General features: G+C 37.1%; 1 protein-coding gene across 1 annotated transcript; it reads left to right on the forward strand.

Moving 5' to 3' along the window:
- Positions 1-159: 159 nt before the first annotated feature.
- Positions 160-16,473, forward strand: LOC308698723 (uncharacterized protein). Its single transcript, XM_081378982.1, has 18 exons — positions 160-370; positions 5,589-5,751; positions 5,854-6,003; positions 6,094-6,254; positions 6,332-6,508; positions 6,618-6,759; positions 6,845-7,032; positions 7,148-7,289; positions 7,614-7,786; positions 11,388-11,600; positions 14,338-14,500; positions 14,604-14,753; positions 14,843-15,003; positions 15,081-15,257; positions 15,367-15,508; positions 15,592-15,779; positions 15,896-16,037; positions 16,165-16,473. Exons 1-18 carry the CDS (start codon positions 179-181, stop codon positions 16,338-16,340), a joined length of 3,000 nt encoding a protein of 999 aa, XP_081235108.1. The 5' UTR covers positions 160-178; the 3' UTR covers positions 16,341-16,473.
- Positions 16,474-16,817: the final 344 nt, after the last annotated feature.

Genomic DNA, 16,817 nt, shown 5'->3' on the forward strand with positions numbered 1-16,817 from the left:
GTTGGGCATTTAAGTAAGCCTTATATAAAGCATCAGGTGAGTTTGTGCCAATAAAGGCAGTCCAATGACATCAACGTAATGCAACAAGTTGACCACGTAACCATTATAAAATGATTCGCAGTTATTACTTCAATTCAAACACCCTAACCTGCCTAACAGTCCAAACTATAGCATCATCATGGTCCTGCTGCGTCTATACGAATGGATCGATATCAAGACTGTTTTGTTATTTTCTTGTTTGTTTTTACTGTTGAGTGATTATATCAGGCATAATGCGCTGAAGAACTTTCCTCCTGGACCATGGTCTTTGCCGATTATTGGACACCTTCATCATATCGATCAAACGAAGATTCACCTTCAGTTGGCAAAGGTAGCCTAAAATATATAATTGTATTTTTGTTTGGTTATCTGTAGGCTAATGTAATTCGAAATCAAAAGTGTAATGAAATTCAGCAGTATTTAAACTTTCTACATCTAGTATTCAAATCATGTTTTGAAGTTATGGAGACATTTTAAACATTCGAATTCTCGGCCCAAGAACTGTTATTCTGAACGGATACAAAAGAGTGAAGGAGGTGTATTATCAGAGAATATGTTTAATAGGAAGAGAATTGGCACTCTCTGCTTATTTCCGGTTTCTGGACTGGCTGCAGTAACACGTCTCTGTCCATGCGGGGGCGCTCGCAGGCGAGTGCAGAATGAATGGAGGTCTATGGCGAAAAACCCTCAAAATCCACTTTTCTCAGGATATAATTTTTTGTCTAGTAATTTGAATGTTGTATTCGAAAGGGGATGCAAATACATTACACATTGCTGGGTGTTAGATTTTTTAGAGTCACTTATTTGGTTTAAAAAGTCTTTTAAAATGTCAATGACGTCAGAATGCTGACGTCATTAGCAGAATGCTAGCGTGTTATGGGCAACAACAACTCAACCTGTAAGAAGTCGAAAAGAAATAAGTACTCGTTCATTCAACTTTCGACCGACCCATGTTGAACTTGCAAAATCTACAATAAAATCTGAGATTTCTCAAAGGCAATCAGGTGAAAGAGACACATTTAGCCGTCTAGCCCCATTGACTCCCATTCAGTCTGCACTCGCCCGCGATCACCTCCAGTGGAATTCTAATGGAACTGCAACCAACCATCTATACAATGGGGCTAATAGGAAGTGCCAAGGCTCTCCGTAGACGGGCTCTAGTATTATGGGACGCTGTTTGTAAAGCGGCTCACGCTGAAAATAACAGCAACATTTTGTCACATTTAGCTTCAAACAATGTTTAAAAAACTGGTATGAATTTTTGACGGTCACGTTTTACCACATTTACAGCAATATTTGTCAACTTAGAGATATTTTAAATAGTTAAATCTAAATATTAAATGTTAAACCTAAATGCTAAATATAAATCTAAATGTTAAATGTAAATCTAAATGTTAAATCTAAATCTAAATGTTAAATATAAATCTAAATGTTAAATATAAATGTTAAAGGTCCCGTATTACGCCCCTTTTCACAAGATGTAAAATAAGTCTCTGATGTCCCCAGAGTGTGTATGTGAAGTTTCAGCTCAAAATACCCAACAGATCATTTTTTACAGCATGTTTAAATTGTCATTTTTTGGGGGCCCAGAAAAACGAGCTGTTTTAGTGTGTGCCCTTTAAATGCAAATAAGCTGCTGCTGGACGACCCAGGGGGCGGAGCTTCATGAGCTCACGCACAGTCTCTCAGGACAATAACATCTCACGGAATGATGATAATATCAGAAACTCTCAGTGTTCATTTCGAGTCGGACAATAATGCCTACAGAGTCAGAGTGCTGTATAGAGATGAAACAGGTATTTAGTAGTTTAATTACAGTTATTATAACGTATTTGTCATCTGCTTGTATGTATCCATTATTTATTAATAGCCTACAAGTCTGCTGTCTGAATGATGATCAAACATATACTGACGAGTTTAATGAAGTTTATTGTACATCACACAAAAGATGAAGCGTCAGTTTTACTTCAGAAAATCACGTAAGAGCTGAGTAAACACAGTAAGTTATAAGAAGTGCGCAAGTACGTAAACGAATTTCGGTTGAGGGAGCATTCCTGTGGGCGGAGGTTAGTCAAAAACGGTTCTAGTGACATCATTAAAGAAGGAAGTAGAGGGATGTAGTCCAAACGAGCCGTTCGATGTAGTCAACTTCTGTTAAATAAAATATCTCGCTTGGCATTGAACTTTGAGCTTTATAATTTTACAGATATTATTTATGCTCTAACAGCAACATTACACACTAACTTAAGTTTGAAACATGGGATCACGAAGAACGGGACCTTTAAATCTAAATCTAAATGTTGAATCTAAATGTTTCGGGTGAAACCATAGACTGTAAAAAAAGATGGACGACGCCCCTTCGCTCTCTTCCATTGATGAGAACTGAAGCCGCCAGTGTCCCGATATGGCGCTGACATATTGGAACTTGAGTCTGCGCATTGGCACTCTCTGCTTACTTCCGGTTTCTGGACTGGCTGCAGTAACACGTCTCTGTCCATGCGGGGGCTCTCGCAGGCGAGTGCATAATGAATGGAGGTAAAACCCTCAAAATCCACTTTTCTTAGGATATAATTTTTTTGTCTAGTAATTTGAATGTTGTATTCGAAAGGAGATGCAAAGAAATTACACATTGCTGGGTGTTAGATTTTTTAGAGTCACTTATTTGGTTTAAAAAGTCTTTTAAAATATCAATGACGTCATTAGCAGATTGCTAACGTGTTATGGTCAACAACAACTCAACCTGTAAGAAATCGAAAAGAAATAAGTACTCGTTCATTCAACTTTCGACCTATAACCCATGTTGAACTTGAAAAAGAATAACACATAGTTGCCTAAATAAAATGAATGTAAGTTGAACTTGCAAAACCTACAATAAAATCTGAGATTTCTCAACAGCAATCGGGTGAGAGAGATACATTTCGCCGTCTAGCCCCATAGACTCCCATTCAGTCTGCACTCGCCCGCGATCACCTCCAGTGGAATTCTAATGGAACTGCAACCAAGATCGATACAATGGGGCTAATAGGAAGTGCCAAGGCTCTCCGTAGACGGGCTCTGGCAGTAGTGATCTCGGGACCAGTCCTGCGCAGTAGTGAGCAGGAAGTAAAGCCGCAAAATCAACGCTCCACCCTCTCGCAGAATGCACTCAGGGAGAGTGGATTCTGCACACTTTAAAAAAAAATTATTGTAGTACGATAAGAGACTTGTTAAAATAAAGTAAATATAATCTCCTCAGTCCTCCGAAGATCCCGAAAAAAATGTACGTTGGTGCTTCATTGAGTACTTCGCTCAGAGAACCTGTCAATCACAGCTGTCAATCATGACGTTACACCACCGCATCATGTAACTAACTAAAAAGCAACTTATTTTTTAAACAGACACTTGAACTTACATCAGTGTGATAAAAACGACAGCAAATGAAGGAAACCACCTTTGTAAAAAAGATATTTGAAGTGTAATTTAATTGTTTCGTTGGTCTCACGTCCCGTTGAATAACACGGGGAGGCGGGGCTTATGACCTATACTAGGACCAGTCACCGGGGGGCGATCGAGAAATTTTGGCTTCACTTTTCAGGGCTTGTGCGGCACGCGATATTTTTTTTTTCCCAGGATGGTAGGGGAATACTCATGAATATTAATTAGGAAAGTCATCCCTGATTGGTCTTAACCCCAGTGACGGGTAGGTTTAGGGCGGGGTTAGGGGTAGATCATCAGACCCCCAGTGGCGGGTAGGTTTAGGGGTGGGGTTAGGGGTAGGTCACTTCCTGGGGGTCGAGCGTACTGCGCAGACTCAAACTGAGCTCGACGACGTAGATGTGACGTGAGCAACCCGTCTGTCTTCTAGTAGCTGTGCCAAGAGAATTCTGAATCATTCCCTTCTGAAACTTGCAGAGACGGAGAGTGTGAGTAGGAGGTGTCCATGAGCTAGGAGCAGGAGAAACTTTTGCTAAGTATTCTGATTAATTATTTTGTCATTTTGCCTCCACGTCCCCTCGATCGCCCGCAAGCTTCTCCTCCTGTCCATACGGTAATTTCTCTACTGTGCGACAGAGAGTCGCGTGGTTATGACGCAATCGTTAGCCTATTTTTACAAAAACGGCTTCTACGGGGCCATAACAAAAGATACAAGGTAATGGAGCCTTTTATACATTTTTTTTTTCCTTAGAAATAAATAATGAACAAATGGAGTCTTTAAACGCCTCAGATGTAAAGTTATTCGCTGTCAAAGTGACGCCAAAATGAATGGGAGTCAATGGAATGCTAACAGCATGTGATGGTCTGCTAATCAATGGCGGCACCCGGGGAAGCTTCAATGTTTCCCGAAACATTGGCCCCCTAGCCGTGCAGCTGCACTGCGTTTTAAAATTTTGGCTTCAATATTCTCGAGAAAAGGAGTTTTCCCATAGCGTAAGCTACTTTGCAAAAGGGAACCTTTGGCTTGTCTGCCAATGCCACCTTCAGGTTGAGCATGTTTCAGCTGGTCTGGCAGAAGATCAGCTTAAACAAACAATGATATACATGTTTATTAAGTGTGTTTTATGTATGTGTTTATGTTTATATATATATTTTTTTTAAACCTGCTGTTATTAACATTTGTTCATTTTCAAACCATTTTCAAATCAATCATACATCGATCTAATACCTTAAGAATCCTTTTCAACAGCTGAGATGTCTTGACAGCTTTATAATTGTTCTGTATTGAAGTTAGAGAGTCGTAAAAAACCTGTAAGTCAATGGAAGATATAGTAACGTTCATTTTGTTTGTACAAGATTGTTTCTGTTGCCACTTTACAAAAACAGCATAATTGTGAAAATCCTTCTTTAAACTTAGCTACTAATAAAATCATTGCATAATAGTCTTGGTTTTGAATAATATATATTGATTATTCCGAAATAACAGGAATGGGAAGTAAAATGTATTTTTGTTGAACAATGTCCACGCATACAAAGCTTAATTAACTTAATTGGGAGTTTGGTGCATTTAAAGTCACAGGCAAGTAAAAAATGAAGGCCACCACATTTTTAAAGATTAGATTGGGGATAAAGAACCATGGACAATAATTTTCACAAAGACAGTGCTTGATCCAGTTAATTTTAAATATATTATTAATAGTGTATTTTTACATTAATGCTCATTGGAAGCAGGATTTGCCGACATCTTGGAAGTGACGTCAAATGATTAATCTCGCTGAGGTCAGGGTTGATCGATGTCAGCGTACACAGGTCGAATATTCGACTTTGAGTGGCATTCCAGATTATCATTGTAGTCAGAGTAAATAGGCTAAAATTAATGAAGAATTACAAACTATTGAAACCTATGATTATTTCTAAGATATGTTGATATAATGTTATTTCTAAGATATGTTGAAGATATATTGGTGTTTTCATAATTTTTTATCTTAATTTATCTTCAATCGATGTTATTTTCGTTCACATAAATTACATGTAATTTTAGTCAGTGTAAATGGACTAAAATTGATGAAGATGACATTAAAAACTATTAAAACCTACTATTATTACTACATATGTTGATGTTTCATATTTTGCAGTTTGCAGAAAAATACGGCAAGATTTTCAGCCTTAGAATTTTTGGACCAAGAATTGTTGTGTTGGATGGATATAAACTAGTAAAGGAGGTCTATACACAACAGGGTGATAACCTTGCTGATCGTCCCACATTACCTTTATTTTATGACATCACTGGAGACAAAGGTCAGTTTAATATCAGAATGTTAAATTGGTGGTTCAGCATTTCACCATAAATTGTCAGTAATCTATTTACTGTAAAAAATTTTGTTTGTTTTTTGCGAGCAGGTTTAATTGTTAGCAATGGCTATAAATGGAGGCATCAAAGGAGATTTGCACTCTCAACGCTTCGAAACTTTGGATTGGGAAAGAAAAGTTTAGAGCCTTCCATCAATCTTGAGTGTTGCTTTCTGAATGAAGCCATTTCAAATGAACAAGGTATTTACTGAGGTTTGTTGACTGAAAATAATTGACAATTGCATTTGAAATTTTTAAGCACAGTGTGATTTACATGAACAACTGTTCCAGGTCGACCATTTGACCCTCGCTTACTGCTGAACAACGCTGTCTCAAATGTGATCTGTGTCCTTGTGTTTGGAAATCGATTTGAGTACAGTGACCATGACTTCCAGTCTATGTTGAAGAACATCAATGAGGTTTTATATCTGGAAGGAAGCATCTGGGCTCAAGTAAACATTTTTTAATTTGAACAACTTAACTTTGCTTTCGTTCACAGCTCATCAACTTTTTGTTTTGATTTCTTTAGCTTTATAACATGGTCCCATGGCTCATGCGGCGACTGCCTGGACCGCACAAGAACATTTTAGTTCTGTGGAATAAAGTGATTGACTTTGTTAAAGAGAAGGTGAATGCACACAGAGCGGATTACGATCCATCAAATCCACGGGACTACATTGACTGCTTCCTTGCTGAGATGGAAAAAGTAAGACTCTTTCTGAGGGGGGTGTCAGTAAGTGAGCTGCTACGGGAAAGCTCTGGTAATAATAATGTGTGGTTACTGAATTCAAATGCCTTTCATTTGTGTTGTTTAGCTTAAAGACGACACAGCCTCTGGGTTTAATGTGGAGAACTTGTGCGTCTGTACTATGGATCTGTTTGTGGCGGGAACTGAGACCACCTCTACCACTCTGTACTGGGGTCTCCTTTATATGATTAAATATCCTGAGATACAGGGTGAGAGCTTACTGTGAGAAATGGCATTCATATGCACATAAAAAGTCATAAGTACTCACACTATCTCTAATTTTTGTAACTTCAGCCAAAGTTCAGAAGGAGATTGATCGTGTTTTGGGAGGGTCACGCCAGCCATCTTTATCAGACAAGGACAACATGCCTTACACCTATGCTGTCATTCATGAGATACAGAGGATTGGAAATATTATTCCATTAAATTTGGCCCGAGCTACAGTGGAAGATACTCAGATAGGAAAATACTCTATCCCAAAGGTGGGCATTAGATGTTTAAAATAAGAACGTGAACTTAAGCAGAGCCTATTAGTTAAAGCACAATAAGAGTAGTGTGTGCAATTTTATTCTTGTTAAACCTCTTTTGGTTCTGTAGGGCACAATGGTGACCGGCAATTTGACATCAGTGCTGTTTGATGAGTCCGAGTGGGAGACGCCTCACTCCTTTAATCCAGGTCACTTCCTGGATGCTGAGGGCAATTTCAGAAGGAGAGATGCCTTTTTACCTTTTTCTCTAGGTATAGGGAAACTCTGTTTCCTCTAATGTAGTCCAAATGTAATCCAAATATATACATTGACAATGCTGAACCCCATTAATCAGGGTTCTGGAGGGCCACTGTCCTGCAGAGTTTAGCTCCAACACTGATCAAACACACCTGAGCAAGCTAATCAATGTCTTCAGGATCACTAGAAACTCACAGCTAGGTGTGTTTGATCAGGGTTGGAGCTAAACTGTGCAGGACAGTGGCCCTCCAGGACCGAGTTTGAGGAACCCTGCAATATATTATGCCCCCATAAAAAAACACCCTTTATGATTACCCTTCATTTTATCTGATTTTCAGGAAAGAGAGTTTGTCTTGGGGAGCAACTGGCACGGATGGAGCTGTTCCTGTTTTTCTCCTCTCTGCTGCAGCGCTTCACTTTCTCTTCACCAGCAGGTGTGGAGCCCAGTTTCGATTTTAAACTGGGGGCCACTCACAGTCCCCATCCATATGAATTATGTGCAGTGCCACGCTAAAAAAGCACAACATTTCATTCATTTTTAATCAAACTGATTCAAGGTTCTGTTTGTGCACATCAAATCAACTTTTCTCAGGGTCCCTGCAGGTCCTTAAATAGTCTTAAATTCAGTTGTATCAAATTTAATGTTGTGAAAATTATTTAATAGCATAAATGGTATAACAGAGGTTTTGATTATCATTTTAAGAGAACTTAAATTTGGGGTCTGAAAAAAAGAAATCACAATGTGGCCTGCAGGACTAATTAAACTTTAAAAGTATATGATTTCATTCAATAAATGTGAGAAATAAATAAATAAATAGTGAATAATACTTGAATAATTCTTTAATGTGCAGGAATAACAAATTCTCATTGTAAGACAGCTGGTTGTCTGTGATCTGAGCTATGTTGTCATTACCATTCTTTAAAGAATCTAAGAGTATTTCTAGTTTACATCATGGCTCAGAGCAATGGTCACAAGTGACACTTGACAGTATTGCTTTGTGCCATGTCCAACAGGACAAACTGGACAATACTGATGTGAAACAAATATGCCAATAGTTCATTTCTGTTAAAGGGATAGTTCACTAAGTTAAAAATGAAAATTATGTCATCATTTACTCACTCTCATGTTGTTTCCAAACAGTTTCTTTCATCTGCTGAATACAAAAGAAGATATTTGGTAGAATGTCGGTAACCAAACAGTTGAGCCATTTTTTTTCCTACTATGGAAGTCAATGGGGTCCATCAACTGTCTGGTTATTGACATTCTTCAAAATATCTTCTTTTGTGTTCAGCAGAAGAAAGAAATTCATACAGGATTGAAACAACTTGAGGGTGAGTAAATGATTTTCATTTTTGGGTGAACTATATCCCTTAAATCAAAGATGCGTCTGGCTTCTTCAAATAGCAAGGAACAAGACAGTATATTGCAATTTTGCATTGAACGGAGTAAAGTTAAGTCTCTGTTAAACTGCCTCCTTGTCTTTATTAGTTCCTTTAACATTACAGAATTAATGAATTAACGTATTGTTAAGGTCAATATAGACTAAAAACCTTAAAGGGACAGTTCACTTTGAAATTAAATTTTGGTATGTTTTAGCTTACCTGAAGGGCATCCAAGATGTAGGTGTCTTTTTTTCCGCAGTAGTTTCAATTTTGATATTTTTAGGTCAAACCGTTCTTGTCTGACAGTCATATCATGCAGGTCTATGGTCACTATCTCAAAGAGCATGCACAGAGTCCAAATTAAAACAATTCCCCATCGTAAGTACACATTGATGGCCTAAGACACGAAACGAGCGGTTTGTGTGAGAAAACGAACAGTATTTATATCGTTTTTACCTCTTACGTCCAAGTGATCTGAGGGCGTTTTCTCAGATCGGATAGCTATCCGATCGTGAAAAGACCAGGTGTAAATGCCCTCCAAAACGCATTAGAGACGGATTTGAATCCGATCGCTCAAACCACTTCAGGAGGTGGTCTGGGCCGCATTCCAGACGAAACTGGACAAGTGTAAATGCATCTGGTTGTTGAAACCACATATGTAAATAATACTCCTCCCCAAAATGCTAAAAAAATAAACGTGTGAGAGCGTGTTAAGCCTATAGGACAGGTTATATTTAATGTTATAGCCAGATATGACGACGCTACTGGAACACGCATCACCGCAGATGAGCATCATTAAGCCAACGTGCAAACTATCGCAAATCAAAGTGAAAGTAGACACTTAACACACAATCATCTTTATTAAAAGTAAAGAAACGAAATGATCTTACCAGGGCTGTTGCCGCTGTATCTTATTGCGGTCTTTGATTTTTCACATTTTAGCTGATGATCAATAAAATGCAGCTCATATCTGTTGCTTTCGGTGACGTGCAGTCCGTTAAATCTGCATATAGCGGGAATTGAAGATCAGATTTAAATCCGTTTCGCAAAAACACATTTATGTGACCAGGTGTAAATGGAATCGTTTTGATAAATCAGATAGCTATCCGATCTGAGAAAACGCATGAAGTGGCCAGGTGTAAACAGCCCCTTAAATTGCACACACAACCTGAGTCTGACCACCAACTGCAACTGTCAGCTGTCACGGAATGGATGCACAGGATTATAGGATATCAGTTCAAAGGCAGAAAAGGATATTATTATATATTATGTGGAATTTTAAATAGTTCTGAATTTGCTTTCTTTAAACGATTATTGAACATTTAAAATTTAACGATGTTAATGTTAATGTTTTTATGGCTGAATTTTATATGTAGCCTATTTTCGGTCCGTGTACTTTTGCGTCCATTCGTTTTTCCTTTTTTAACCCGTAATTGAAAAACGAAAAATGAACGGTTGTTGTATTTTTAAAACACAAAGTTGAACACCAAAATTTTAATTTGAACTGTAGGCCTACACACCAAATGCTGCGCAAAAAAATAAATAGAAAAATATTGATGTATTTTCAGATTTTTGTTTATGACTTTTTGCCCCATTATTAAAGATTTTAAATAAAAGGTCCGTGTATCATCTTATTACTTATTACTACTAATAAAAAGGTACTTTTAAAAGGGTGATCTAATTAATTTTGAATTATTTGTTTAACACTGATTTTAATTTCAACCACTGCAGAAACTCTCCTCAGATCACAATTCATTAATTGCTAGTTGTATTGGATTGCATTTCTAACCCAAAGTAAACTATTAATAACATTTTTTATAACCAGCGATTTACAGTGTATTCTAACCTAGAACTTTAACAGTACAGTTCCTATTCATATTTCAATTTAAGGCCTATACTGTTACTCTCTCCAACCCTGATAATTTTATCAGGTATTCAGTATCCTAGGCTACAAGTTCAACTGATTCAATTATCTTTTTTATCTCATTCTATTTGTGTGAACTGATAAGCCTACTCAACGCTTACAGTCATACTGTTACATTTCTATCTATTTTCACAATTATTTATTCAGGTCTCTCTCTCTCTCTCTCTCTCTCTCTCACACACACACACACACACACAAAGACACAAAGGTTAGACATGTTATCATGGTCATGTGTATTATGTTATTTTTTATCCTTGTTGCTCATTCAAGAACGAGAAAAGAAAAGACGGATCGTTTATTTGTTTTTTCATTTAGTTTAATAAACGGAAAATGAGATTTCGGCTCGATTTCTCAATTTTCGTTTGTGACATCGCTGACATTTCATGCAGAAATATGTTGCTGGGAACACAATTAGTGCTGCTGCAAAGCTTCGTTTCTAATGTAGGCAACGACACTTGAGAGAGAGATCGCAATATGCTGACATGGAGTTTGGTGTGTTTTATATTTCTATACACTCAAGAGCAACGTATGATTTATTTTTATTTTTTTAGTGGATGAGGTCCTATATGTCCCTTCGATAAATGAAAATATTTCAGCATCTCTAAACTTATCACCGTTTCTGTTTAAAAAACGTTGTACAACGTTTTGTCGTGGCTGCCGCTGAACGCAGCCCAGTATTTTTTTCTGGGGGAAGTCTATGGGGAAGACCCACCCACTTTTTTTTTTTGCTTCTGATGCGCATGGATTCGACCTTCCGGTTAAAGAGGGTTATTTTTTTTGTTGCTCCGTTTAAACTTGCACACAACAATCCAGAACGTCAGTCATCATGGACCTGTTGCAGCTTTACGAGTGGATCGATATCAAAAGTATTTTGATATTTTCATGTGTGTTTTTATTGCTGAGTGATTATACCAGAAATAAAGCGCCGAAGAACTTTCCTCCTGGACCATGGTCTTTGCCGATTATAGGAGACCTTCATCATATAGATCATAGTAAGGTTCATCTTCAGTTTGCAGAGGTAAATAAAATTCTTGGTGGGAAAATCGATGTTTCGATAGCTGGCGAATGCATGATCTGAACTGCTCATTCTGCGTTTGGACGTTGGAATATCCCAATTTAAATGTCCCACTTCAGACCTCAGTTCCATGCAATCAGACATCATCATGTTGACCGCATGATGTCGCCATGACATAACGAGGAAAATTATGGAAAAAAACCCACAGAATAAAACAACATAAAATCGCTTTGAAAACACCCGACGAAAAGCAAAAACAATTACATAAACTTAGTGTCTAATGTTAAAGATTGTTTTTACATTTTTTTTAAATAACAATATTAGGTGAATGCAATGTAATACAAAAGCACTTGAATCTAAAAAACAATAAAATCAAAATTCTGCATTTTATATAAAAAATCCATCATACATCGATCTACTACAAGTATCCTTTTCAACAGCTGAGATGTCTTAACAGCTTTATGATTGTTCTGTATTTAAGTTAGAGAGTGGTAAAAAAAAAAAACATATGATATTTCCCAAATAACAAGAATTTTAATTACAATTTCCAATAAACCGTATCACAATCCATAGGCCGAAACAAGACCATTATATCAGTTATTGGGACAAACTTATAAAACAAATCAAAAAGAAACAAAGAAACTTGGGACCAAAATAGTTTGGGTATAATTACAACTGAAAAGTAAATGTAAGATTGTTTCTGTTTCCTCTTTACAAAAACAGCATAATGGTGAAAATCCTTCTTTAAAGGCACAATATGTAACTTTTTTGCTTTAAAATGAGCAAAAATCACTATATCTACGTTATATATATTTTTTAGTTGTGTACTTACATTATCCCGACTGTTTCCAACAACTTTCAAACCAGGAGAAATTTTAATAAAATTTTTAGACACGGCACGTTTCTTTATTTCCGTTATGTCGCAGTCAATGGCGTCATATCCGCGTTGTCCCTGGTTTCCGCCTATGGTTTCCGCTCGTACTGCCATGGTAACCAGAGCTATGAGCAGAGCCCTCTGATTAACCAAAGCGACAGATGCAGACAACTGTGGAGTTCGCAATGCCTATTTGCACGCTGTTGTTGTTTTGTTCAAACATTATGGACCATGGCAAGCAGACTTTGGATAAAAAAGGAGAACTAAAACGAGAATCAATATCAGCGCTGCGTTTTCGAGATGCCGAGGGCACCCATAGACAGTATATAAACAAGAGCTCCACATCCGAGACTTCGACCGCTCCTACATGTACTTATTAAACAGGTGAGCACATTTACATAAAACTAATCAATGTTATATAGTTCAACAATGATAAAATGTTAGAATATGATCTGTATGTTATTCTAATGTTGATCTAGCTTACTGCTAGTCTCATACAGACAAACTAACACATACTTTTCAACACATTCAAATGCAGTTTAGTGTGCTAATGTAATGTTAGACCAGGTGAAACAGCGCTGCGTTACCTCACAAGTTTAATTTGTCTAATAAACTGACCTGTGAGTAGTAGTAATTCTGCGTGTAGTTCGGCAGAATGAAATGTCCTAATTCCTTTTATATCCGCGGGAGCTCGCGTCGTGTGTGGAGCTGATAGCTGTCTCTTAGCAATCCCGAACTGCTTCATATCACAGTCATGATAAAAGCATCGATGTATTCAGTCAACCATAAACATTATTAGATCGGCCGGCTTGGCGTTGACGTCAAGATCCATAATTCTTAGCATGTGTTGCGTCATCAAACTACGCCTTTGTTATTGTAAAGAGGTTAGCGACCCCTAGTGGCGAAAAATTCCATACTGTACGTTTAAACTTAGCTACTAATAAAATCATTGCATAATAGTCTTGGTTTTGAATAATATATATTGATTATTCCAAATAACACAGGAATGGGAAGAAAAATGTGTTTTTGTTGAACAATTTCCACGCATTCAAAGCTTAATTAACTTAATTGGGAGTTTGGTGCATTTGAAATCACAGGCAAGTAAACAATTAAGACCGCCACATTTTTTTAAAGATTAGATTGGGGATAAAGAACCATGGAAAATTATTCTCACATAGACAGTGCTTGATCCAGTTAATTTTAAATATATTATTAATAGTGTATTTTTACGTTTATGCTCATTGGAAGCAGGATTTGCCCACATCTTGGAAGTGACGTCAAATGATTCATCTTGCTGAGGTCAGGGTTGATCGATGTACGCTGAGTTCACAGGTCGAATATCCGATTTTGAGTGACGTTCCAGAGGTTATTTCCAAGAACGAGTTGTGAAAATTCCAAATTCCGAGCTGTCTGGAAAGCAGCATTACAAATAATGGACGCATGACAAAAAAAAACAGCTAGCCATGGTTTAAATTAATTAAAATTAAACTAATAAACATATCTGAATTAACGAATGTTTGATTTTTTTTCAGAATGTTGGAAAATATGGCTAAAGTTTGGTCTATAATAGTTTGTCACATGTTTGCCTAATCTTCAATTAATGTTATTTTCATGACAAAAATTACATCATTGTAGTCAGAGTAAATAGGATAAAATTAACGAAGAATTACAAACTTGATTATTGAAACCTATGATTATTTCTAAGATATGTTGGCGTTTTCATAATTTTTTATCTTAATTTATCTTCAATTGATGTTATTTTCGTTTACATAAATTACATGTAATTTTAAAATGAATGAAGATGACATTAAAAACTACTGAAACCTACTATTATTACTACATATGCTGATTTTTCATATTTTGCAGTTTGCAGAAAAATACGGCAAGATTTTCAGCCTTAGAATTTTTGGACCAAGAATTGTTGTGTTGGATGGATATAAACTAGTAAAGGAGGTCTATACACAACAGGGTGATAACCTTGCTGATCGTCCCACATTACCTTTATTTTATGACATCACTGGAGACAAAGGTCAGTTTAATATCAGAATGTTAAATTGGTGGTTCAGCATTTCACCATAAATTGTCAATAATCTATTAACTGTAAAGTTTTTTGTTTGTTTTTTTGCGAGCAGGTTTAATTGTTAGCAATGGCTATAAATGGAGGCATCAGAGGAGATTTGCACTCTCAACGCTTCGAAACTTTGGATTGGGAAAGAAAAGTTTAGAGCCTTCCATCAGTCTTGAGTGTTGCTTTATGAATGAAGCCATTTCAAATGAACAAGGTATTTACTGAGGTTTGTTGACTGAAAATAATTGACAATTGCATTTGAAAATTTTAAGAACAGTGTGATTTACATGAACAATGTTCCAGGTCGACCATTTGACCCTCGCTTACTGCTGAACAACGCTGTCTCAAATGTGATCTGTGTCCTTGTGTTTGGAAATCGATTTGAGTACAGTGACCATGACTTCCAGTCTATGTTGAAGAACATCAATGAAGCCATTTATTTGGAAGGAGGCATCTGGGCTCAAGTAAACATTTTCTAATTTGAACAACTTAACTTTGCTTTCGTTCACTGCTTATCAACTTTTTGTTTTGATTTCTTTAGCTTTATAACATGGTCCCATGGCTCATGCGGCGACTGCCTGGACCGCACAAGAACATTTTTGCTCTGTGGAAAGAAGTGATTGGCTTTGTTAAAGAGAAGGTGAATGCACACAGAGCGGATTACGATCCATCAAATCCACGGGACTACATTGACTGCTTCCTTGCTGAGATGGAAAAAGTAAGACTCTTTCTGAGGGGGGTGTCAGTAAGTGAGCTGCTGCGGGAAAGCTCTGGTAATAATAATGTGTGGTTACTGAATTCAAATGCCTCTCATTTGTGTTGTTTAGCTTAAAGACGACACAGCCTCTGGGTTTGATGTGGAGAACTTGTGCTTTTGTACTCTGGATCTGTTTATAGCAGGAACTGAGACCACCTCTACCACTCTGTACTGGGGTCTCCTTTATATGATTAAATATCCTGAGATACAGGGTGAGAGCTTACTGTGAGAAATGGCATTCATATGCAATTAAAGTCATACGTACTCACACTATCTCTAATTTTTGTATCTTTAGCCAAAGTTCGGGAGGAGATTGATCGTGTTTTGGGAGGGTCACGGCAGCCATCTTTATCAGACAAGGACAATATGCCTTACACCTATGCTGTCATTCATGAGATACAGAGGACTGGAAATATTATTCCATTAAATTTGGCCCGAGCTACAGTGGAAGACACTCAGATAGGAAAATACTCTATCCCAAAGGTGGGCCTAGTGATGTTTAAAATAAGAATGTGAACTTAAGCAGAGCCTATTAGTTAAAGCACACTAAGAGTAGTGTGTGCAATTTTATTCTTGTTAAACCTCTTTTGGTTCTGTAGGGCACAATGGTGACCGGCAATTTGACATCAGTGCTGTTTGATGAGTCCGAGTGGGAGACGCCTCACTCCTTTAATCCAGGTCACTTCCTGGATGCTGAGGGCAATTTCAGAAGGAGAGATGCCTTTTTACCCTTTTCTCTAGGTATAGGGAAACTCTGTTTCTTCTAAAGCAATCCAAATATATACATTGACAATGCAGAACCCCCATAAATTATGCCCCCATAAAAAGACACCCTTTATGATTACCCTTCTTTTTATCTGATTTTCAGGAAAGAGAGTTTGCCTTGGGGAGCAACTGGCACGGATGGAGCTGTTCCTGTTTTTCTCCTCTCTGCTGCAGCGCTTCACTTTCTCTTCACCAGCAGGTGTGGAGCCCAGTTTGGATTTTAAACTGGGGGCCACTCACTGTCCCCATCCATATGAATTATGTGCAGTGCCATGCTAAAAAAACACATTTCATTAATTTTCATTAATCAAATGAATTCATTTTAATCAAATTAATTCAAGGTTCTGTCTCTGCACATCAAATTTCAGCTGTTCTCAGGGTCCCTGCAGGTCCTTAAATTCAGTTGTATCAAATTTAAGGTCGTGAGAAGCATTACATATCTTAAATGGTATAACAAAGGTTTTGATTATCATTTTAAGAGGACTTGAAGTGAAAAAAAGAAATAACAATGTGGCCTACTGGAATAATTAAACTTCAAAAGAATATGATTTAATTCAATAAATGTGAGAAGTAAATAGTGAATAATACTTGAAGTGTTGAATAATTCTTTAATGTGCAGGAATAATAATAATTTTAGTAACTCATTTTAAGACAGCTGGTTGTCTGTGATCTGAGCTATTATGGTGACATTACCATTCTTTAAAGAATTTAAGAGTATTTCTAGAGATATATATATATATATTTTTTTTTTTTTTT

This window comes from Scardinius erythrophthalmus, assembly GCF_964197995.2.
Source record: "Scardinius erythrophthalmus genome assembly, chromosome: 11".
NCBI lineage: Eukaryota > Metazoa > Chordata > Actinopteri > Cypriniformes > Leuciscidae > Scardinius > Scardinius erythrophthalmus.

What these genes read in the sequence shown, in the direction of transcription:
- LOC308698723 (XM_081378982.1), top strand. Translation starts at nt 179, where the DNA reads ATGGTCCTGCTGCGTCTATACGAATGGATCGATATCAAGACTGTTTTG. An exon ending in TGACATCACTGGAGACAAAG is followed by an intron (nt 5,752 to 5,853) that starts GTCAGTTTAATA and finishes TTTTGCGAGCAG; the next exon opens with GTTTAATTGTTAGCAATGGC. An exon ending in CTTTTTACCTTTTTCTCTAG is followed by an intron (nt 7,290 to 7,613) that starts GTATAGGGAAAC and finishes TCTGATTTTCAG; the next exon opens with GAAAGAGAGTTTGTCTTGGG.